The 24,605-nt window shown below is 41.1% G+C and overlaps 1 protein-coding gene across 2 annotated transcripts in view; it reads left to right on the top strand.

Moving 5' to 3' along the window:
- ITGA8 (integrin subunit alpha 8) overlaps positions 1 to 24,605 on the top strand; it is a 173,623-nt gene that overhangs the window by 35,713 nt on the left and 113,305 nt on the right. For both annotated transcript variants that reach the window (XM_072954988.1, XM_072954989.1), the window contains exons 9-13: positions 1,168 to 1,211; positions 2,612 to 2,668; positions 5,489 to 5,541; positions 14,345 to 14,550; positions 16,896 to 17,087. In XM_072954988.1, the coding sequence (XP_072811089.1) occupies positions 1,168 to 1,211; positions 2,612 to 2,668; positions 5,489 to 5,541; positions 14,345 to 14,550; positions 16,896 to 17,087 (552 nt within the window). The remainder of the gene's footprint in view (positions 1 to 1,167; positions 1,212 to 2,611; positions 2,669 to 5,488; positions 5,542 to 14,344; positions 14,551 to 16,895; positions 17,088 to 24,605) is intronic.

The raw sequence follows: 24,605 nt of genomic DNA, 5'->3' as shown, positions 1-24,605 counted from the left end.
CACACTAATTAATCACAATTACTTCCACGTTCTGACTCTAACACACCTAGCACCATTTTACTGCTTAGTGTTTCTACATTATACTCATCCCCTTCTAACATATCCTTTAATTGACTCCATTTTTCAAACTGATTGCGTCTTCCAACTAAAGTATAAGTTTCATGAGAGCAGGAAATTTTGTCTTTGTTCCCTGCTGTAGCCTGTGGTTGCCTATGAATATTGATTGAATGAGTGAATTTACTACAAAAATCCAGTGTCTAACTCCAAATGAGTCTTCTCTGATCATTAATGCTCTAACAGCATGAGCACTCAACCCTGCTACAATTCAGTACATCAGATAGAATTAATGCTAGAATTTGTGCTATACCTTTAGGAGCAGGCTTAGAAGAAGGGAAATTTGAGTAGAAGGGAGGCTCTTTTCCAGTCCCCCTCTTTCTAAATCAAAATAAAAATTTAATCCCAACGAATCAAAGGATACTTTAGATTTGTAGAAATGAGAGCTGGAAAGATCTTTGATAATCAGGCAATTCCAACTCCCATCTATTGCAGGTGACTGGAAAAAAATTAGGTCCAATGGTTGATGTCAGGTATATGGCGGACCCATATGCCTGAGTCTAGAGCCATGTCACTGTGCATTAGAATATGCTGCCCCCTTTCACCAGAGTTGGTTCTTCTACCTGGGTTATTGAAGCCTCCTTCCCAGTGTAGCCTTGGCTGCCAGGTTGTCCTATAATTCTGTTCCAGGGGGCCAGACTTACTCATTTATGATATGTGGCCTTTCCTTAGGTAACAGAAATTGTTTTAACACTTTAGTTGGACAGGAATTTTTACTTTGTACAAAAGACAGTGAAAGCTGGAGAAATCAGAGTAAGAGGTTTAACCTACAAGTCACATGCAGATCTGAGAAGCCAGGCTTGTGTTCTAGAGACAGAAACACATGGAGGCTGGTGATGGAGATGGGTAAAACTCAAAGTAAGGCTTTTGGTCTTCTGTTTTCATTTGCTTGTAGCAGAAACAAAAGCCAATGCAAAACTGAGACCTCAGACTTCCGGCTCTCTACATGGTACATGACAGTTACTCATTAGAAAGCGCCATTCTTAACTGCTTTGTTGTAGAGCTTTTGAGTATCTGTGTAATTCACCTTCTAAATTTCTATTTTCATCACAGAATTGGTTGCTGGAGTTCCAAGAGGAGCACAGAATTTTGGATATGTGAGTACTAAGAATGCACTCCAGGATTTTTTTCTTTATATATGCAAAGAAACATTTTGTTTCATACAACTTTTTAATCTTTTAAAATGCCCTGTAATCATAAGCACTGCTGATCCACACTTGCTTGCTTACTCAAAGGGAGGCTAGATTGTTGTCTGCTCTGTGTGCAGGATCAACAACATAACTGGTGGGACCCAGTGTAAAGTGAAAACGCCTCGGCCCTTGTTCAAAATTAATGATTTCAGGACAGTGACAGCCGGGCTGTTCAAGGGGCAGGGCTCATCCCCATGAGTCTAGCCCTATCCTTGTGCATAATCTGGGAATAATTTCAGAGTCTCCCATTGTTGATATGAACAGCATTTTAATATGTCTCATATGGTAGAAATAATAAAGTCAATTGTTATTTCACTAGTGTATTCACTTGCAGGGGATCTCATAACAAATTATGACAAACTGGGTGGCTTCAAACAACATAAATTTGTTCTCTCACAGTTCAAGAGGCCAGAAGTCTGAAGTGCAAGTGTCATTGGTGGGGTTATACTCCCTACAATGCACATGGAAGGGAGGCTCTTTCTGTCTCTTCCAGCTGCAGGGGGTCCCTGCCTTCCCTTGGCTGTGGCAGCATCGTGTCAATCTCTGCCTCAGTCTCCATGTGGCTTTCTTCTCTCTGTGTGTCTCCTCCCCTCTTGCTATGAAGACACCAGTCACTGGACAAAGGCCCCCTAAATCCAGGATGATTTCATTTCAAGATCCTTAACTTCAAATCTACAGTGACTCTATTTCTAAATAAGGTCACCTTCTGAAGTTCTAGGGAGACATGAAATTTGGAGGGATATTATTCAAACTCGCTATAACTAGTTACTGTAAAAATAGGAAAGGAAAATAAAGCAACCTTATAAAAATAAAAACTTATATTTTAAATAATATTTTTGAAGTCTGGTAAATTTGTAATTATAGATTTTAGGTTGGCTGGATAGGATTTAAAAGGAATATTTTTGCTAGATGGATAACACTTAAAATTTTTTTTTTTGCACAAAACCACAATCATCAATTTCTTATAGGAGCATATGCATACAAATTAAATTTAGACTAAAATTTGGATTAGATCAATTAACTGACCATCAGGTTAGTTGTTCTCAGAGTTCTTGAATTCAATTTTTATTTCTGTACTTCAGATCAGTAAGCATGCATAGTGTCTGAAAGGATCCAAATCTTACCTATAAACAAAAATTTCAATTGAATTTTTTAAAAGATGATTCTTATGGGCTTATGTATTTTTTTTCATATAGCTAACCATTTATCACTCTTCACAGAAATTTTTAAATGATTTGTTATACTTTTTAAGAAGTTCTCCAATTCTATACTAAATGATGTAACCTGTCTAATTTCTATGATTTCAGGTTTCAATCATTAACTCTACAGATATGACCTTTATTCAGAACTTCACTGGTGAACAGGTAGGGTACTTTAATATCAAATAATGAATGTTACTGTACTAATAGTATATTGTAATATTCATACCACTTATTCATTCATGAAATATTTGCCAACCACCTACTATGTGCTGGAAACTTGTCTGAGAACTGGGACTGTAACCATGTACCAGAAGGACAAGATCCCAGCTCTGATGCCATGGTACAGGGGAGGTAGTTGGGGGAGCAACAGTTAATTAACAAACAAGTGAATGTCCATCATGATTTCAGATAATGATAAGTGATGTAAAGGCAGAATATGCTCCTCATAAGCCAAAATCCCACTAAGTGCTGGAATCTGAGAGCAATCCTCCTATATTGCAGTCCTGTATGTAGCGTGTCTGGTGGTGAGTTCTGGGAGGACACAGTCTTCTCACAGATTCCACATATCCGTCAGAGTCAACGGGCCTGGGCTCTGCCTCTCATCTTCACTTTGACTGGAACCCTCTCCAATCCCAGCATTATATGGTAGTTGACAAGCTGTCTGGTTCTGGACCCTTACCCCGGGGCTAGGTCTTGCTCCTGACCCACTGTCATTGGCTGAGGCCTTATCAGTAGATCAGTTGCCTGAAAACAGGCTGCTGTGAGGTCACTCTTCACTCACTACCCTCAGTTTTCCTGGGTTGTGTGACCTGTGGGAATGTGTCACATTTCTTTAAATAATGATTGTGGTAGTGCTGTCTAAGGGAGCCAGTGATGAGCTGAGTTAGTTCCTCTGGGCAGCCAATTTTCTCTCCTAAACACCACCCCGGGTTACTGAGCTCATAGTGAGCCTCACATTTGAATCTGGCCCACTGGGTCTGGAAGGGTCCAGGTTTAAGATCCTGAAATGCTAAACTCTTGACTAGACGTATAAATTAGGAATAATATATTTGTCAAGAAGTTTTGATAAATAGAGATTTTTAATGAACACAAAGGATTTTTGACATTTCCACCCTCCAACTGGGGCTTTCGTCTCTCCATCAGTCTGCAATTTTCAACAAAGCACTGAACAATGTCTCTCATGGTACTCTTGTGATAAATATAGAGCTCTAAGGCCAGGATGATAGTGCAGATGGGTGGGATTGTAAATTTTGAGCAACTATTCCCAAGTGGTGATAACGAATAGTTTAATGAAGATCTGGCAAGACTTCTCCTCTGCCTTTTTGTGCTACATTTTTATCATTAGAAGCTCTTTAAACACTGTTAAGTTTGGACTTTCTGTAACTTCTCATCCCCAATACCACCTAGTTCTGCAATCTTGAACCTCAGAACTTGGCATATAAATGATGAATGTCCTCTGAGTTCCACAGAACGCCACACCAGGAGTAAGAATTTTACCACATGTGTTTGGAATAGAGAAAAGAGGTAGAAAAACTGAGTTATTGCCTGACACAGTTAAATGAAGCATTCATTTCCTCTGCAGAGAGTATTTTGCATCTGAGACCCATGCCTTCGTCCATTTGGACTACTATAATGAAAGTTCCATAGAATGGCCAAAGCAACAGACGTTTCTCTCACACAGTTCTGGAGTCTGGGAAGCCCAAGAAAAAAGGCTAGGCAGACTCGTGTCTGGTGAGAGCCTGCTTCCTGGTTCACAGCCGTCTTCCCGCTGTGTCCTCCCATGGTGGAAGGAGGGCTGGAGAGCTCTCTGGAGTCTCTTTTGTAAGGACACTGATCACGTTCATGAAGGTTCCACCTTGGTATTCTGATCACCTTCTGAAGGCCCCTCCTCCTAATACCATCATGTTGGGGGTTAGGTTTCAGTATCTGAATTTGGGGGAGGTAAGGGATGCAAACATTCAGTCTATAGCAACTGTGTATGTTTTGAACAGAGTAAATAGGTGAGAGAATTTAATGATTGTGTTACACTCATTAACTCATCTATTTATTTCCTCTGCAAAGAGTGTCTGACACCTGACACCTAATCTGAGCTAAACCCTGTTCAGGCAGTGCAGACAGAAGAATGACCAACACAGACCAAATTCTCTGCCTTCTGTGAAGCATACTTTCCAGTGGACTGTAGTCTGATTAAATTTGTAGGTGATGGGAGGCTAAGTCAGCTAAAGCACTGGATGGCAGAATATGAAAACAAACAAACAAAACTTGACAACCTAAAACTATAGGTTAAGGTTGAAAGGATTATGATCTTGAAAACATAGGTTGAAAAACACATATAAGAGCTAGAATGTGGGGAGATTAGGCACACAATTTACACTCGTTAAAGACCTAGAAAATTTAGCAGATGATAAACTCAGTATAAATTGATACTGAGAAGTGGTTTACCCCAAAATTAAAACCTTTTTTTTTTTGCTTCAGTGATATAAAGACTGTACATCCTACTTAACTTCTGTCAGTGAGCTCATGAGGTATCATCCTTTCTTTGGTATCACATATTGTATCTCTAAGGAAGACAATGAGCTGGCTGAAAATATTTCCATGTGAGGTTTCATGTGGAAATGAAATTAGATTTATTCTGTGACATTCCAGATTGCAGAATAAGTAGGAGGATCAAGAACTAAAAGTTACAGAAAGACCAATTTTAGCAAAGAACATTCTAAGAGTTAACACTACAAATTGAGTGGGCTGATTGTTGAACATCTCCAGAGGATGTCCAAGCAGATGCCAGAGATATTGTGAGGAAAATTATGCACCAGGTCAAGGGTTAAACTAAAGGACTCAAAGACTCTGTCCATGTCCCGGGGTCTATGAATTTAAATGCAAAAATGTGCGGCAATGAGGCTAATCTTTCAGGAAAAATTGAGAGATCACAATAAAAGTGATTTTTGAAGATGGAAGGCATCATCTTATGGTTTTCCTTTGCAGATGGCATCTTATTTTGGATATACAGTTGCAGTATCAGATATTAACAATGATGGGTAAGTTTATAAGAACTTCCTCACTCACCAGGTACTATACTCATCCTTATAAATGTAATATTTTTTTTCCTGCATAAATTACATCCTTCCATACATCCTTGACAAGATAGAGGCTCTCTTATAACTTTTTTTCAGTTCAGGGCAAGAGGATGTATCTACTAAAGAAATCTCTGTTATCCTATTTTATGTGTTTACCAAGATTTTCCACATCTGCCACTTCTAAGAAAGGACTGTTTTACTTAGTTTTGTCTTTAATTATATGAACTGAATAGTCCTCGGCCATTTGAAATCCATAGTCATTGAAGAATTTTCTCATCTTCTTCACTTGCATATGATACATTCATAAAACATTTGCACATAAATATTTTTTTCTCCTGACAGTAACCGCCATTCTAGTGACACCCATGCAGAAGATGAAATAATATATTTTTTAGATCATGGCAGTAAATTACAGTTGCGCTTGGACCAAACAGCATGATAAATTATGGTCATGTTTAAGCCGTTACTTCAAAGAAAATTATTATTAAGCATCTCTTTGACCCACTAAAAGCACCTGTCAGATAAAACACAAGATTAAATAAGAAAAAGCCAGTGAATTAAGTTGAACTGATATCCATGCAATAAATTGCTGGAGCCCCTACAGTGTGCCAGCACTTTTTTGGGTGCCCAGAATATCGCAGTGAATAAGGCAGAATAGGTCTCTGCTTTCATGGACCTCACGTTTTTGTAAGAAGCACATAGCTGAAGAATCTTAACTATGTTCCAAGATACAGGCTAAGCACTTTAGATACATCATAATAGGCGTTAGCTGTGACCTCTGTATAGTACGGAAACCTCCACCCTCACGAAGGTTATACTGTAGTTGAGGTAGGAGCTACATACCAAAAATAAACGAGTCAAGCCAAGAATATGTTAGATGGTGATGAGCACTATGGAGGGAAAAAATGAAAACAGAAGGGCTGAAGGCAATCAAGATGTCTTTTACCAGGTAAATGTATGAGTATTCTGTGGGACATCCAGACAATGGAATATCACTCAGCGCCAGAAAGAAATGAGCTATCAAGCTATAAAAAGACATGGAAGAACCTTAAATGCATATTGTTAAGTGAAAGAAGCTAGTATGAAGAAGTTTCATAGTTTATGATTCCACTTTGGAGAGAAAAGGCAAAACCATGGAGACAGTTAAAAGACCAGTGGTTACCAGCTGTTAGTGGTGAAAAGAGGGATGAGTTGAGTGGAACACAGAGGGTTTTTAGGGACGTGAAACTACTCTGTATGGTACTGCAATGGTGGATTTGTGGCATTATACATTTTTCCAAACCTATAGAATGTGCACCAGCAAGAGTGAACCCAAGTGTAATCTGCAGACTTTATGATTATGAGGTGTCAGTGCAGGTTTATCAGTTGTAACAAATGTACCATCTGGTGTGGGATGTTCACCGTGTGGGAGGCTGTGCTTGTGGCCAGAGATGTATGGGAAGTGTCTGTACTTTCTGCTCATTTTGGCTTTGAACCTAAAACTGCTCTGAAAAATGAAGTCTATTAATGAAACTTAAAAAAATATATACAAAAACAAAAGGGGATAGGAAAAATTGGGAGGGATGCAATTTTTAATCAGGTAAATAGGGAAGGCCTTGGTGTTAGGTTAGGTGAGGGAGCAAAACATGATAATATCCAGGGAAGGGTGTTCAGATTCCCAGAGGAGGTGACAGCTGCTGGCAAGTTCAAGGAATATCAAAGAGGCTTGGAGAGATGACAGTGGGGAGTGGGATTATGAAGTTTTGTGAGCCACTGCATTTACTCCAAACTGCTTTACATGGTGCCATGCAGCCTCTGCCACAGATAGAATGAGTCTGTTTCCAAGAAAGACACATGATCTTGAGAGCCATTGGAGGCTTCTAAGCAAGGCAGTGGCCTGCTCCCACTTCACTTTTAGTGGGCAGGCTCTGTTTATTGAGTCTTGATGGCCACGAGGCCTTCCAGGAGCCCACTGAGATAAGCCAGGTGAGGTATGACAGTGGCTTGGACCAGAGCAGTAGCTGGAAAAAAAAATATTTATTTATTGAAGTATAGTCAGTTTACAATATTATGTCGATTTTTGGTGTACAGCATAATGTTTCAGTAATACATATACATACATATATTTGTTTTCATATTCATTTTCATTATAGCTTACTATTGAATACAGTTGAATATTGAATACAGTTCTCTGTGCTATACAGAAGAAACTTACTGTTTCTCTATTTTATATACAGTAATTAGTATCTGCAAATCTTGAACTCTTAATTTATCCCTTCCCATCCCCTTTTACCCCAGTAACCATGTTTGTTTTCTATATGAGTCTGTTTCTGGGTTTATTTTGAAGGTATATGTGAATGTAATCTTATTCTGGATGCAGATAATGTATAATGAAGTTGCTTTCATCTTCAGCTCTCTGAGTTGTGAAAAGAAAGTAACAAATAGAATCATCTTGAAAATGTGTAACCCGTGTGGGCTGTATTTATCATCAAAGCCTTTTAGCCATTTGGAGAGAAAATGGCAGAGGATGAACTTGAGTCCAAAACATGGCATACTGTCCAGATTTAGGAAGCCCATTCTTTAGCGAAAACAAAAATTCTGACAGTGGCCCTCAGAATAAGTATAGACACATTTCTCCCAATAGATAGTAACACATCACCCACCAGGCTTCTCTCCTGGGAGCCAGGCAGTATTTTATAGGGCACAAATCACCCAGTGTGTTTCCTTCCATAGTTCACTCCCTTTTGAATCCTTTCAACTTTCCCCCAGTGTCACAAAAGAAACCTTGTGAATAAAGGACCTCATTGGTTTCTTGTGATCAAAACAGCATGGTAGTAACAAACACAGGAATTTTCCAGTGATAATTTGTTTTTCTTGACGTTCTCAAAAAATTGCTGTGCACATTATTTCTTCTTCTTAGGCAATATATTCTGAATTCTGTAGAATGCTTTGAATCAAATGCATCTATTATCTTAATATTGACATTCTTAAAGAAAAAATACATATGGATTCTCAGTCTGTATATTATTTGCTGCTCAATTACTATTGTAATTGCTAATTTAATTAGATGCTAATTAAATTGCTAATTTAATTAATTAGATGCTATGTACATTTCAAGGTCCTATAATAAATGTGTATACTCTGGAATCTGTATTTTATCCCACGTAAAGATAGCTCACATGAAGTCTGAGATTACAATAATGCAGATATAATTTGTCATCATCTTTGCACACTTGTGTTTCTAGAACAATAATTTGATATTGTTAGCTTTCAAGTAAGACACAAATAGGGAAAACAAGGCATCTTGGGTTTCTAGGTTTATACTTGATCCCAGGACGGGGCCCGAAAACCACTAATTATAGTGACAGCCAGTATCCTCACCTCCATGGCAGGATATTCATCCCCAGGGAAGGTACAAAGCAACCCATCAGGACAGAGACATAAACCTGTAATCCCAGAAATCTTAGCAGAACGAGAAAAGGAAGGCAGCACATCATGCACGTGTCAGTGATTCTTCCTAAGCTGCTGTGATGGTTCCATGTCAGGGTGCACGTGGCCTCATTTTGAGATAACACTTCTGTCATTCTCAATTCCAGACCAGATTTCTAGCAGGGACCCTCAGGATGTATAAGATTTGCAGCAAACATAAATCGCTATCTCATATAGTTTTCCTGGGTGTGACATATTGGGTCTCCCCAGTTGGTTAGCAGTTTCCAAGGCAGAAATGTCCCTTCTCCACTGAAACAATGGTAGAACCTAATATGCCATTAAACAGCAAAATTTGATCATTAATTATTAGCAGACCATGCTTTTTTTTTTCTCTCAAAATGCCTTTGTGTGTAATATGTATAATAACATGGGACTATCCATACTACAATCCAGTGAAACTATCTAAAATTCACCAGTGAGGAAAATGAGACAGAAGTTAAGTGAATTGCTCAAGAGCACACATTAAGTAGGGGAAGACCTTAATTAGTTTACAGAACTTCTGCTGACTTGCTCTACAGAAATTTTTTCTGTATTCTCTGTATACAGAGAGCTCTTTACAAAGCTCTAAAAAACACCTAGTAGGAAATATATATATATATAATATATTATATATATATATATATATATATATATAATATATATATATATAATCTCAGTCTTCAAGGGTCTATAATCTGTAAGGATTAAGAATTTTCAACCTAGTGAGTAAAATGACTAATGTGCCTCTCACTTACTTTTTTTGTCTGTTTTTATACTTACTTTTAAAAATTGGGAAACCAGGATAGATTAGTATACTTGTCACTGAAGAAATTCAGTAACCTTTTAAATATTTTAACATAAAAATTGTATATATTTAAAGCTTAAAGTATGTTTTGGTGTACATATATATAGTGAAATGATCACTACATTCAATCACATGAACATATTCATCTGTGTGATTGGTTTATATCCAACCAACCATCCAACCATGTGGTCCATCTGTCTCATAGTTACCTTTTGTGTGCATATATGTGTATGTGTGCGTGCACAGTAAGAGCTCCCAAAATCTATTCTTTTAGCAAATTTCCAGTATGTAATACAGTATTATTAACTGTAGCCACTGTGCTGTATGCTGCATCCCTAGAATGTATGCATCCTGCCTAGCTGCAACTTTGTACCCTTTGACCAGTATCTCCCTATTTCCCTGACATCTCCACTCCTGGTAAGCACCACTCTCTGCTTCTCTGAATTTTCATTTTAGATTCCACATATATATACACATGTAGATCTATCTATATCTGACTACATATACATAAAAACATAGATATTATCTGTATATATACATGTGTATATAGGTATACATATACACATACGTACAGAATACATATAGATTTCAATGACTTTCAATAAGGGTTGTGATAGAAGAGTAACGTGTGTTTAAGTTTTTGCTGTTTTAGCTGTTGATGAGAATCTGTTTATTAAATGTGCATTTTATTAGTTTTCATTATTTTTATAAACGAGGTCAGACTTTCATTTTATACAAATATAAGAGCATAATTTCAGTTATTTTCACCCAAAGAACTTTAAGATTGTCTTTAGTGTTGCTAAAAACAACTTGACTGATTAAAAAATTCCATTATGAATGGTTTTTAGCAGCATGGCATATAAGAAAAATCAGTTTGTTTGATTATATTAAAAATAGCCATACTAGTCTTCTGCATTTTACCTAGTCATTAGTTTAACTCATAAATAATTTTACAGAGTCTGTAACTCCTACGATTTTTTTAATTCACAAAGCCCTTTCTAGCTTTTCCAGCATTTATCAGTGATGGAGGAATTATACATGAGCATTAATCACCCAGCAGAGTTCCATCCTAGAATTGAGATTTAATTCCCATTGTTTACCCAATTTCTCATTTCTCAATATCCTTTAAAAAAAAAAAATAGCCTGTTTCCTTTTAAGCTCTGGCCCTAAGTGGATGTTGTGCAGTTACTCAGAATAGGATGAAGAGCATCACTCAGCTAGTTCGTGGTTCAGAAGTTAAGACTCCCAAGTTCTGTGGGATTGAACCAGACTTTTCTTTCTCCATCAGAGAGATAATTAAGTAATGTTGTGCACGAGGCTACCTAGTGAACATCCTTCGACAGGGTATGTCATCCTCTGCATCCGCCATGCAACAAAAGCAAAATCCCTACAGATGCTCCAAAACTCAACATCAGGGGGAAAAAAAAGACAATGTCATTAAGTATTGCAACAAAATAAATAAACTGGTGGGAGTGTCCCCAGTGGTTTTTTTTTTTATAATCAGAAAAAATGTCCAGGTGTTAGGAGTGGGCGCCAAAATTTAGAACAAACAGTTGCGAGAACGCTGGTTGCGGATGATATTGTCAAGCCTGTGCCTGTTTTGAAACTATAAACAAGCTGGTGAAATTAACTTCACCAGTTAATCTTAAAATAGCCAGAGCTACAGAGTCTTTCAATATAAACTCTGTTACGAATTTCTGGACAAAATTAACAACAAAGGGAGTAGTATTTTCCTCTTGGACCTAAGCAAGCAAATCTGTTTTTTATTTTCTTACAGCTTTTTGAACTTTATAGTATTAATACTACTTCACAAATTTACAGAATTACGGTTTAATTCACTGGATTGTTTCTAGCCACTGCAGGGCCAAAAGGAACTAAATTTAAAGAGATTCTTAGCAGTTAGTTAACTTGAGAGCATTTCAGAGAAAATTTACTTGAAAAGAAGCAGCTTTGGGTAACTAAGTTTTGGTGCTAGATTTAATCCAAGTGTGTTTGCTCATAGAGGAGAGATCGTTAATGATTCAGTTAAGTAGAAAATCTAGAAAACTAAAACATAAGTTGCAAATTAAGTTGATTTTAGTAACATAAATGACAAGCTATGTTAGTTCTCGCCTATCATAAAAACAATTAAATTGATGAGATATCAATTCTACTATACAGTTTTCTAACCTGTATTCTCTTAATAAATAACTACATTCTGAAAATCAGTTCAAGGCATTAACATGCAGAATGGACTACTGGGAAAAAAGAAACATGAAATTTATGTGTTAATTATTACATATAACAATTATTACATATAACATATGAAACACCGTTTGGCTGCAGAAAACTTGAATTCAGATTCTTCATAATGAATTCTCATAGATGGGTTCCCTTATCCTCCCTCTCTTTCTATCCCTATATTTATGCTAATGTTTTATCTCAAAGAGCACATGAAGGATGAGAAGTTGCACTTTGCATTGTATTATATTATTAGAGTGGATTTAGGCATAAAAAAGAAATACAAATAAAACCTGTGTGAATGCTACACAGAAATTTAAAGAAAACTGCTTAAACATTAGACATTTCAGATATGATGAAATTTAGTGTATATATTCTACTTTTATAAAATGCTTTTACATAATCACTTAGATCTCATCCAAACCACCAACATGACCCAGAGAAGATGGTTTTTAGTGACAACCTCATTAATATTACTTATTCATCATTGTTCTTTTTTGAGATTAAATGTATATAATATTATATATTTTATATATGTTACATATTCTTAGAATGGCATCCAGCCTGCTAACACAACTACTTTTTCAGGATGTCAGTGTTAAACGTCTTTACCAATATTGTTAAACTTTAAATTTGAATTGGGTATATTCAAAAAAAGGTTGTGATAAATATACTTTGAAATAGTGTAATAGCACACATAGCCTACTGCAGTGGCTTTCTGCTGATTTTTTGGCCTTGTGGGTTCATAATCAGAAATACGTTTGATATTGCAACCCACTACACACAACAGTTCGTGGAAGTAATATTTACCCTTATTATGTGTAACACATTCACTGTGATATTTTCTATTGTATTCTATTTTGTGTTTTAAAATTGCTCATCAAGATCCATTACACTGATTTCACAATCCACTAATGAGTTGCAAATGAAGATGTAAAAACACCAGCCTAAACAACAATATATACTGTGTCTCTTAAGTGGTGTTGCTAATATAAAATATTGACACTAAATGCAAAATATTCTACAAGGCACATTGAACCAAATGAATCCAAGATCACTGTCTCTCAACTTCATGAGAACACAATTATTAATTAAGAACAAATGTCTGTCTCCTTTTTTGGCATTTAGAACATTTTAGAAGACTTACACTTAAATATCTAGGGAAATACATTTCTAAGAAGATAAATCAGTGCTGTCATAATTCTCCAAGAATCCAAAGATTCCATGGATGTGCTAATCTTTTACAACGATAGGTCAAATATTTTCGCATTTCTAGAGCTCTGCAGTGTTGGCAGTGAGAAATGGAGTGAGTCAATATGTCAGTCCCATGTCCTGTTCATACCCTCAGGGACCAATTATATGGCTTTGTTCTTTCTTTAGAGAATGAGCAAATGGCCCAGCTCAATCTCTGCACTAAAGAACCAGTGGTTTTAGACGCCTTTGAACTACAAGGCAGCAGCACACACAATTAGGTATTTAACAAATGCCTCTTCATACTGACAATAATAATAAAAGAAAGAGAGGCAATGCGATTCCTCCCAGGGAAAGCCAGAGACTTGGAACAGCCCCAATCTCTGCTCTCCTTTTGGCCTAGAGCACAGAAGCATGGCAAGTAAATGCATTTGGAACATTTTTAAGGGAATGTTTTACCTAAATGTAGCAATCCACTTGCTATCTCTTTCTTGAATTTTTTTCAACCTGAAAAATTATCTACCAGTTTCCTGCTATAATATCTATCTATATTTACAAAGAAAAACTATAAATCTGCATTTGGGAGGAAAATGTTGTTTTCTATCTTTCTAGTCGGTACAGTAACCTTCTCTGGCCTCTGTTTTATTTAAACGGAGGTAACAAGAGGAAGACAAAATTTATGTTAAACCTTATTACTGCAAGAAAACTTCATAATATAAATGCACAGTTGTATAAATTGTAGACAAACTCTCATCTACATTTAGAAAAGCGTATTTAGGTCTTTTTGATATGTTTTACTTGTATGACTACGTTTTGTGGAAAATCATTAAAAAGCCAAAAAGGATGCAGTATCTGTGGTTTTCTTAAACTATTTTTTAACATAGCTAAAAAATTCAATGTGACGGTTTAACAACTCTTATTTTGTTACGGCATTCTATTCCTTACACATAACAAAGCAGTGAAAGAAATAATGACGATTGTAAAATGTCCCTTGGAAAAGGAAAAATGCCAATGGAAACGCACTAATCTAATTGATTAGAAATCTACTGAAAATGATCTCATGTCTGCCAGCATGCTGACTTCTCTCTTTGTTCCCTGCAGGTTGGATGACATATTGATTGGGGCACCTCTCTTTATGGAACGAGAATTTGAGAGCAACCCTAGAGAAGTAGGGCAAGTTTACCTGTATTTGCAAGAGAGCGAGCTTGTCTTCAGGGACCCACAGGTCCTCACAGGCACTGAGATTTTCGGGAGATTTGGTAGTGCTGTGGCACACTTAGGAGACCTGAACCAAGATGGATACAATGGTAATTTACACCAATGCATGGATATTACTCAATGTGCCACAATTTTATGTTACTGTGACATGAAAGAAACAACAGACTTCACAATTGTGTGTGTGGTACCGCTCTTATGATTGGTCTTTAATAAACTATCCAAAAATCCTAGGGCAGTTTAAACTTTATTTAGTTTTGGCAAACATAGATGTTACATGGAAATTTTCTCCATTGATTTAGGGTGTCCTATAACAACTCTGAATTAAGCAACAATTATTTTTAAACCTGATGTTTGGATTACTGACTTGAAGAGAACCAGAGATTCTTCTATATGAACAGGGTCAAAACAAATAAATATATGTTGGTATATTAGTAAATATATTGCCTTCTGAGTAATCCAAATGGGTTATGTATGAGTTATGCTGAATTTTAACTGGTCTATAAACGTCAGCTTAAAACTACCTTCATTGTCATAAAGTAGTGTTAAATTCTTAGTTTAGGATTGTGGTTCTTTAAGGTAAGAATTAATGAATGCCTTCTAAGCGCCTCTCCTCAGAAGGTATATGCCAGCTCACACAAAATTTTGCATACACTTTTTAGGACCTTTAAATTAAGAAGCCGGGTATAGTGAGTTTCTTGAAGTTTGAAGGAGTAATAAGAATTTGCATCAATAAAATAGCTTAAGGAGTATTGCTATCAAATCAAAGTATTCATTAGTACCTTTGGCAAGGGGCACATACTTTATACTTTGTATGATTTCTTTGAAAAAAAACTATGTCTCAGCAATGTATGGTTAGTAATTTTTAAAGTACCATAAAACATGAATGCACATTAAAGGCTTATGGTTCCAGGGAAATTTTTTAAAGACAATTTCATCTTTGTCTGATTTGTTGCTTTCAAAAACTGCCCTATTCCTGAGCCCCAAAGGAAATAAATGATGCTAAGTTATCTGTGGAGTCATCTTTTTCATCCTCTTTTCTTCTATTTTTATTTTCTCCTGAACTGTTAATGCTGTTTTTAAGAGCTAAGAGAAACATTTCTAATGATTTAAAATGGGCTCTGCTGCTTGGAGCCTTGGTGTCCTTGAGTATTAAGTAGGTAAAATAATGCCCAAATGGAATTACATTGAGAGGCACATGTAAGCTCACTGACTCAGATGTGAAGAAGGTGCCTCTTTCGACCTACCAGATGACCATATCTTTACTTTCTACAACAGTCTGAGTTTTTAGGCTGTTCATCCTTACCTGTTAAATGAAAGTGGATTTATGATCCTTTTATGTAGTGAAAATTGGTTCACAATTTATACAGTCTTATCAGGCTTACAAACAGATGAAAACCAAAACGAGGACACATACTGCGGTCTGCGGTGTGGGGCTGTTGGGTATCGTGTTTCTGGTGCTCTTTTTCATGTAAATTTCAGTAGTTATGTGTCGTATTTAGAACAATCCTGGTGAGCACAATATTTGGAAGGTGGTTTGCATTCAGTGCTGTGTTTAAGTAGGAGTCAGACGTAAGAGCGCTGTCTGGTTTCCCAGAGTCCTTAGCTGTGAAATGGGTGTTGCCTGTATCATGGGTGACATCATCATTCAAGGATATAGTCTTTGTGAAAGAGGTTATTTCTTTTCTTTTTTCCTTTACATGAAAAAATCTATAAGGTAATTTAAATTTACTTTTCAGCCATAAAGTAATTAAAATAATGCCATTTGCAACACCATGGAGAAGGTTATTTCTTTTAACAAGAATCTCTAACGTACACTGCAGAGGAGCCTCATCTGGTCTACCAGCCTGGTGGTCTGTGCCAGCTCTTCCTCCTTGTCACTCACTAGGTTCCCATGTAGACCACCCTCTGACTGCCAGGCTCCCTCCATCTTTGGGCCTTTGCACAGTAACTCCTTCTGCTGGAAACACTCGCCCCTCTGATTCCACCTGGTTGGTTCCATCATGTTCCCAGATTTCAGTTTCAAGATGGACCTTAGAGACACCTTGTCTGACCATGGAATCTAAAATCACAATCCAGTCACTGCACCATATCAATATTTTTAAGATTCTCCATGTAGCATTTGTTGCCTTCTATCGTCTTGATGATTTCTTTATTCAAGTTGTCCGTGACCTGCTCTAGAATATAAACTTCCTAAAAGCAGTGTCAGGTTCATTGTTGTACTCACTGTACCCAACACAGAGTAGGCCCTTGGTAAATATTTCTTGAATGCATAAAAGATGGCAAATAATTGACTCTTGCTGCAGCGCTACAGATTTTCATGGAAAACTTAATAAGCTTTTTGGGCTGCATGGTACTGCTCTTTGATGATACTGCATTCTATGTCTAAGACATTCTTCTTTATTAAAAAAAAATGTTTATGTGTCTCTGTTTGTAGATGTTGCCATTGGTGCACCCTTTGCAGGCAAGGATCAGAGAGGCAACGTGCTCATTTACAACGGGAACAAGAATGGCTTAAACATCAAGGCTTCCCAGATTCTTCAAGGAGTCTGGGCCTCACAGGCTGTCCCTTCTGGATTTGGCTTTACTTTAAGAGGCGATTCAGACATAGACAAGAATGATTACCCAGGTAAGGTTTGCTTTCTTTTCCCATGAGAGAGTCCACTTCCTGGAAGGAGCCATTCTCTGGAAAATGCATCATGTGTGAGCAGTTCTCTTGTCCAGGCTACAGCCAAGCTTAAATGTGGCATAGATTCTTTGGGTAAGATTCCAGAGCAACTTTCATGAGACTTTGAAGACAGACAAAACAAACACTCCCTTTCCTGCCAAGAAATGATGTTAAAAGAAGCAAGGTGGCTTTTTAAAAACTGCACTGGATATAAAACTTATCAATTGGGCAATAAAAGTTTTTATTTGAAACCCCTCAGTAATTTGTTCTCCACTGACAAAGACAGCTTGCATCAGATCCCTTTTAGAGCAGTTTATTTTAACCCTGTAATTCCCTTTTGAGCACATAGTGCCTATGAATTAACTTCTGCACTTCAACATTTGTGTCATAAAGCTCACGGTTTTGGAGCATAAATATTTTCCAGCCACATTTGGGGGTTTTCCAAAGATAGGCTGACGTTTTTTAAAGTGAAGCAAAAAGAACTGGTCCATGATATAGATCACAGACTATTCTTGATCGCCTAATTCATGTAGAGAGTTCAGTAGAAATCCGTAAAGCACAGTGAGGTAATTCATGTTTTGTGCACACAGTGCTGTTTTAAAGGATTGTTTCAGTAATCAGGGATTTTAGCAAAGAACATTAGACTTCTTGGCTTTGTGGTTCAGTTTTCACTTTTATGTTGGTTACTTATAAGATGGTTTCAATAAATACTTACAAATCATTAATAGTTAACTGACAGCTTCAACTATTTATTGAAACTTTGTCTCCTCCATCACCCATTCCCTAATTGAGTATTTTCCATATGTAAAGCTTTTTTTTTCCTGTTTTCAGGGAGCATTCAGTAAACTAACTGACTAAATATACATGACTAATTTCAATCCTTCAACTTTCTCTTCCCCTCTGGAATTAAGCAAAAAGGTTACTGCAGCTTATTCTTACAAATTTGCCAGAAGTTTTTCATGGCATTCACATAGACATTGTAGTGGGCTCAAAGCGGGTTTAGTATTATGTTGTATAGGAATGTGTTCTACCCGTGGCATTTTCAAGGGCATCTAGTTAAATTAATTTTCTTAGGTTATATTATACTAACCTAATCAATGATGATTAGGCTTTTTTTGAGGGGGAGTGTCTCATACATAATCTATTCTATTTTAAATAATCCCAAAATGAAATCCCCTATGATTTCTTCCCCAAATATGGCAGGATAATTAATGAAATCATTAGTCACCATTCAACTCCTGAGTTGCAATTTTAGAGAAACAGTTATTTTAGAAAGTTAGTACTATTCCTTACGTCCATCATAGTCTTCCCTTAGTACCAGGGAACTTGACAGAGAATGGCCATGCCTTCCACAAGGGAAAGGAAATAGAGAATGTATAGCCAGTCCATCAACTTTCTCTGAAGACTTCTAAATAAGGGCAAGGAAGAAGAGGAATGTGAAACAACTGTTCTCTCAAGGAATGTTCCCTCCAGGGAGTTGGATAAAGGAGTAAGACAAGGAGAAGCTAAATTAGGTACAATGTCAGTAATTAGTCACCTCTTAATTACCTCTTGTTCATGCCTTCTTGACAATCAGAGAAAAGTCATGTGAGGCCATTCACTAGTCAACAGCTTTATGCATTGAGGCTGATTCAATTTATAGTAACCAATGACATTAATGCAGTATATCCATCTGTATGTAAAGTGAATGCTCTTTACTAAGGTAGGACTATTAATGCCACTTAGTTGAATTTTTCCATCACCCTTTCTCAAGATAGCCTTGAGGCTTTCAGAATTCGTCTGGACATCATACTTGGTAGACCTGAGTTCTGGTCCCAACTCTGCCTCTCAAATATAGATGTCTTGAGCTTCATAATCTTGCAAAATTTTCCCTGATCCCATCTTCTTGTGAAAGAGTGCCATTCAAAGAAGGCTTTCTATCTTGACACCAAGTCTCCAGGAGTCTAATGATAGGAAAACTGCCTTATAGGCAGGCAGGTGACCAGATTCTGTTAGCCAGTGTAGCCAATTTGAAATTTGCATGCATAATACAGGAATTAGACACGGAACCTTCCTCATTTTTCTATAAGTGAATTCCATGTAACTCTCAAAGCCTCCATTTCCATGATGGTGGAAAACCTTAATCTTTGCAGTCACTTCTAGATTCAGACTTAATGTCATTTGGGGAAGTATTCATCAAGACTCTCTCTTTCCTCCCTCTGTGGCCACTCTCCCAAGGAATGGAATAGTGAAGGGGGTGCCTGTTGTCCAGGGGTGGAGAAAGGGGCACCTGGTCCAAGAGCATCATCCGTAGTTATTGGCCTCAGTATCTCATGATCTTTGACGTGATGCTTGAGCTTCTGTGCTTAATTCAGTGGTCCACTTAGTGGCCACTACCCAGAAGTTCCATGTGTCTGGGTCCTCCTTGTCCTGTTTCGGTTTCTTCTGGTTCACTCTCAGCAAGCGCTTCTATGCCACGGTTGGGACTCGAATACTCGCAGGTTGGGATCTTTCAGTTTCTGAGATTGCCTTTGGGCATATCCTAGATTATTCCTCTAGCTATTGTTTATTTTCCACCTAGATGTCTGTTACTCCAGCATGTAAGAGGGTTGAAGTCTTCTTGGGTTTGGCTTGAGAAGTAGCAGAAGCCCTCTTTTCCCCCCAAAGGTGACTGGGTGGCATGCTGAAGTAAGATCTATGTACTCCTCCTCCATGGCCTGTTTCGTGGTTTTCCAAACCAGTCCTTTCTGGAACTTAAAAATAGATATACTTTTCTTTCTCTCTGTGGTCCTGCTTCTTCAATCCAAAGAACTCTGTCTTCAGATTATTGTCCCTTCTATGAGTTTCAAAATCCATTCAACACACCGACTTCCTTCTGCTAGGATGCATCTTGGTCACCACCTAAAAGCAGTGGTCCTCCATCTTGGCTACACATTAGAATCACCTGGGGAACTTTAAAAAATTTGTGTGCTCAGGTCACCCTCCAGACCAGTTAAGTCAGGATCTCCAGGGGGCAGAACCCAGACCACAGTCATGTGTTTAAGTGACCTGGGTGACTCCAGTGTACAACCAACCAGGGAACTAATGATCAAGAGCAAGGCTCCCCCCACTTTAATGGACATCTGGATTACCTAGGCATCTTGTTTGAATGCAGATCCTGATTCAGTAGGTCAAATGGGTGGGAAAGACTTCTCATTTCTAGTCCCTGGTGACACGATTAGTGCTGGTCTGCACACCACCTCCTGAGTAGCAAGCTCTGAAACTGGCATGCATGTCAGTTACCTGTTGTGCCTATTAATAAAGGCTGGGTGCGTGGCGCTCCCTCAGATATTCTGACTTCCCAAGTCTGGAACGGGGTTTAGGGCTTTGGGTTTGTACCCAGTATCCTACTCTGCGAAACACCACCCCAGAGTCTCCATGCCAGGTTCCCATGCCCACAGCAACAGGTACGCAGTGTTCTCTTTTGGCAAGAATGGATAAGCTGAGCTCTGGCATTTAATTTATTCTTCACCAGGTTGCTAAACGGGGGTGGCGGGAGTGGGGGCAGCCAGGCCCAGGGTGGAGTACTTGCCTAGCTCAGGAAAGCTCCTAAATGGAGATTCGAGGGCGCTTCTCTCGTGTAGTGGGGCCTGGAGTACCTCCCTCTCGGCAAGTGAGACAGAAGACAGAAAAGCACTCGGAAGTCTGTGACATGCCGCACTGGCGCTGCTGCTGTTGGGAGTCGAATGTTTTCCCCGGTGGAGGCCCCATGTGGATTGGGACACAGAGCTGGCGGAGGACGGGGCCCTGGGCAGGGCTGGGGGACACGTGGAGGAGATATGCCTGCTCAGCCGAGTGCTGGCCCGGCCTGCCGCTGCTCTGGAGACCTTGAGCAAGGAACTTGGTCATCGGTAAAATAGGGTGAGGAGCCCTGCCCACCTCACAGGGCTCGTCTGAGGTCTGCCTGACAGCCTTTCAGCTTTGGGACCAGCAGAGTCCTGGCCAGCGTTAGGGGTGACGAGAATGTCGAGGGTGACGAGGACAGGGACAAGAACGAGTACTGAGGATTCACTTTGTGCCAGGCACGTGCCGGGTGCCTCCCATACCACCACCAGTGCCATCGCAGCCAGGCCGCTGGCACCTCTCACCCAGACCCTGCAGCTGACCCCCAGGCTGGTCTCCCTCTCCGACTCTGCTCCCCTTTGGTCCGTTCTCTGCCAGTGGCTGAAGCAGGCTTCAAACAGCACACCACCCAGTGGCGTCTCATCCCTTCCTGTGGACCCTGCACGGGCAGCTCCTGCCGACCTTGCTGATTTTACCTACCCTACTTGTCCCTGTCCTGCACCCCTGCAGTGCCCCAGCCCTGGACCTTGGCCCTTGTTCCCTCTTCCTGGGTCACTCCTCACCCAGATTTCTGTGACCTCCCTCCATGCTTCATCCAAAAATATTGTCAGACCCAGCCTTCTCATCCCCTCGAGCCAGGGCCCTGCTGCAGGTTCCCTTTTAGCACCTGAGTTCAGCTGCCACTACCATACAGGTGTGCGCACTTCTCCCACACCGGACTCTAGGCCCCAGGGGAGCAGGCAGTTGGTGTCTTGTTCCCTGATGTGTCTCCAGCCCCCATAACAGGGTCGGATACAAGGTTGGTGAATGAACAAATCAAATATTTCATTTAGTCTCACCCCATGACATAGGCTCATTGCTATCTGCACTTCACAGATGAGGAAGGTAAGCTCAGAGAGATGGACTGACTCGCTCACGGTCACCTAGCTGCAGCAGGACAGAGCCGCGCTCTGAGCCCAGTGTCTGTAGCCCAGAACCCTGTCTCAGCCAGTAGCAGCTCCCACCTTCCTGGAATCTAGGCAGGCTTGCCCTGCAGGAGAGGACAGAAGTGTGAGGGGGCTGAAAGCGGGGAGCGGGTGGGATTAGACCCCGGGGAGGGATGAAGGTGGGCCAAGGAGAAAGTTAGAAAACAAACTGGAGGGATCTGAGAGGGCCAGCGGCGGGGCGGGGACTTCAGTGCAGGTCAGGACAGGGAGCCCCAAGGAGAGAGCCCCCGGGCACCCCGCTCCTGAGGCCGGCTCTGTCACCTGTGTCCAAGCTCCCTGCCCTGGCTCTGTTCCTGGCATGATCTCCGCTTCCCAGAGGAGCTCAGGACTGGCCTGACTTCCCAGGGCGGAGAAGCACATGCGGAGACAGAGCGAGTGTGTGTGTGTGTGTGTGTCCAGCCTTGCTGTTTGCGTTGTTGTCACATCTTAATCAGCCTATTTCTGGGAGCGATGACTTCATCTCCTGCGTTTCTCGACACAGCCATTGTCAGGCATCCGTAGAAAGACTGGGCCTGGCACCATCCATGTTCCCTTAATGAGCTGGGTTGGGAGAGCCAGTTGGCAGACCCTAACCTGACCTGGCTGGGGGGCTTATAGTCAGGTCTGCCTCCAAGAGACTCCCCTTCTGGAGGTTAGCCTTAGATCTGGGCTCATTGACCCCGGCAAGCCCAGTGCAGCAAATTGTAGCCAGACAGGGCACGTTCTGTGTTGTGGGCAAGGGGCGGTCACACCCAGTCTCTGCCCTCAAGGGCTCCCACTGGCCGGAGGAGGCAGATGGGTCAGTGGGCTCTACATTAGAGGGGCTGTGGTTGGACAGGGAAGGGAGCGAGGACTCCACTGGGGCTCAAGGACAGCTCCACGGGGCTGGTGGTCGGGCCGCAGGGTGAAGGTGATGGCTGGTGGAAGTTCCCCCCTGGAGAGGAGGGACGGGGCCTGCGGGTAGGCCTGGTGGCTGTGTTGCTGTGTACGTGCGGTGTGTGTTGGCCTGGGGAGTGACAAGGGACAGAGTAAAGGGCAGTGGGAAGGCGGGACTTGATCCTGAAGGTGACTGGGAGTGGGAAGGATTTTTAAGAGGGTCTGAGCAGTGGTTTTGAAGCAGCTCCCTGCCCACGGGAGGTGGGTCTCAGAGGAGGAAGAAGAAGCTGGCAGTTGAGAGCCCGGCCCTGTTTTCCCTTCATCCTCCAGGGAACGGGTCTCCTCTCTGCCCCTCCCCCATGCTGCCAGGAGCTCCAGTCCCCAGCCCTGGAGGCTGCTGGACTAGGGACAAGCGGTGGTGGGAGGTGGTGGGGATAGGGCTTTAGGGTGGTCTCTGAAAGATGGTTTGTCTGGGCTTGGGCAGCTCTGGACGGCCCCTGAGCCTCGGTCCTGAGGGCACGCCCATACTCCAGGCTGATGGAAGCCTTGTCTGGAGGCAGGGGGATGGGCTGAGTGACCCCTGGCAGGATTCAGTGCTGAGGGGTAGGTGATACATTGTGTCACAGTCATGACCAGGACGTGGAGGTAGGGGACCCCCCACCCGGGAGTTCCCTGGGTCCCAGCACCGAGCAGCCCCTGAGCGAGCCCACCTGCCCTGCATCCACCACTTCCCAGCTCCACAGCCTGGAGCAGCTTACTTAACCTGTCCGACTTCATTTTCCATCCCATTGTACCTGCTTCCTGGGATATTTGTGAGGATTATTTGAATTTAAAGGGGAAAGAGCCTGGCAGAGTGTCCACACACAGGAGGTACCCTGCCTGCTTAGCTGGGCAGACAGAAGTGGCTGTGGTGGTAGGGGCAGAGGGCAGTCATGCTCACCATCATTGTCAAGGCTCCTTTAGGGCCTTTCTAAGGGCCAGAGGTGGGGAGTTGTTGGGAGGCAGGGGTGGGAGAGCTGGCTAGTGTGGAGGGGTGACGGGAGAGCCTTGTTGAAGGAGCAAAGAAGTGTTAAGTCCCAGTCTTCAGAGCTCAGGCAAATCACACATCTCTCCCAGCCTCAATTTCAGGAGCCAAGGAAGGAGTGAGGAAGGGTCAGAGCCGGCAGGGGACAGGCGAGGGGCTAACATATCTGTTAAGACCTCTGTTTCATTTCTTCCAATACTGAGAGTCAGCGAACTGCCCGCTTCTTGAGCAGACACCCAGCAGGGAAATGCTCTGAAAGGGGCCCTTCCCAAGGTGAGGATGGCCAAGTCCTCCCACGGAGGATGGTCCGATCTCCCATAACCTTGAACACCACCCATCTTCCTTCGCGGGCCTTACTGTTCCAGCTGTTCAGCATTGTCTTTTTTTGGTAAGAGAATAGTTCAGCTCAGCAAAGATTTCCTGAGCATCCTTTGTCTTGGGTCTGTGTTGGGCCCAGGGGATGCAGGGATGGTTATACTGACCCAGCTACCAAGGGGGAGGAGGACTGTTGAATTGTCTCGTGTTTCAAGACGTAAATGTAAAAGCAGCGTCGGGGGCGAGAGGCTCTGGGTTCTAGGCTCTTCTCCTTCCTGCCTGTGGGGCTGCGGGCAAATTACAGGACCGCCGAACCTCAGCTGCTTCAGCTCAGAACCTGGGTCAGTCTCTGCTGATCCCTCCCAGCACGAAGGTGCTGTGATCACTTTTGGATTATTAACTTCTTCTGTCCTCTCCAGGTAGAGAGGCCTGTGCTGAGTGCAGTTTGAGGGCAGAGCCAGAGGAGTGGACTCCAGGGTGGTAGATGGACCTGACCCA

The sequence above is a fragment of the Vicugna pacos genome, chromosome 35 (genome assembly GCF_048564905.1).
Source record: "Vicugna pacos chromosome 35, VicPac4, whole genome shotgun sequence".
NCBI classification, from domain to species: Eukaryota; Metazoa; Chordata; class Mammalia; order Artiodactyla; family Camelidae; genus Vicugna; species Vicugna pacos.
This window is presented reverse-complemented; position numbering and strand designations above follow the sequence as displayed.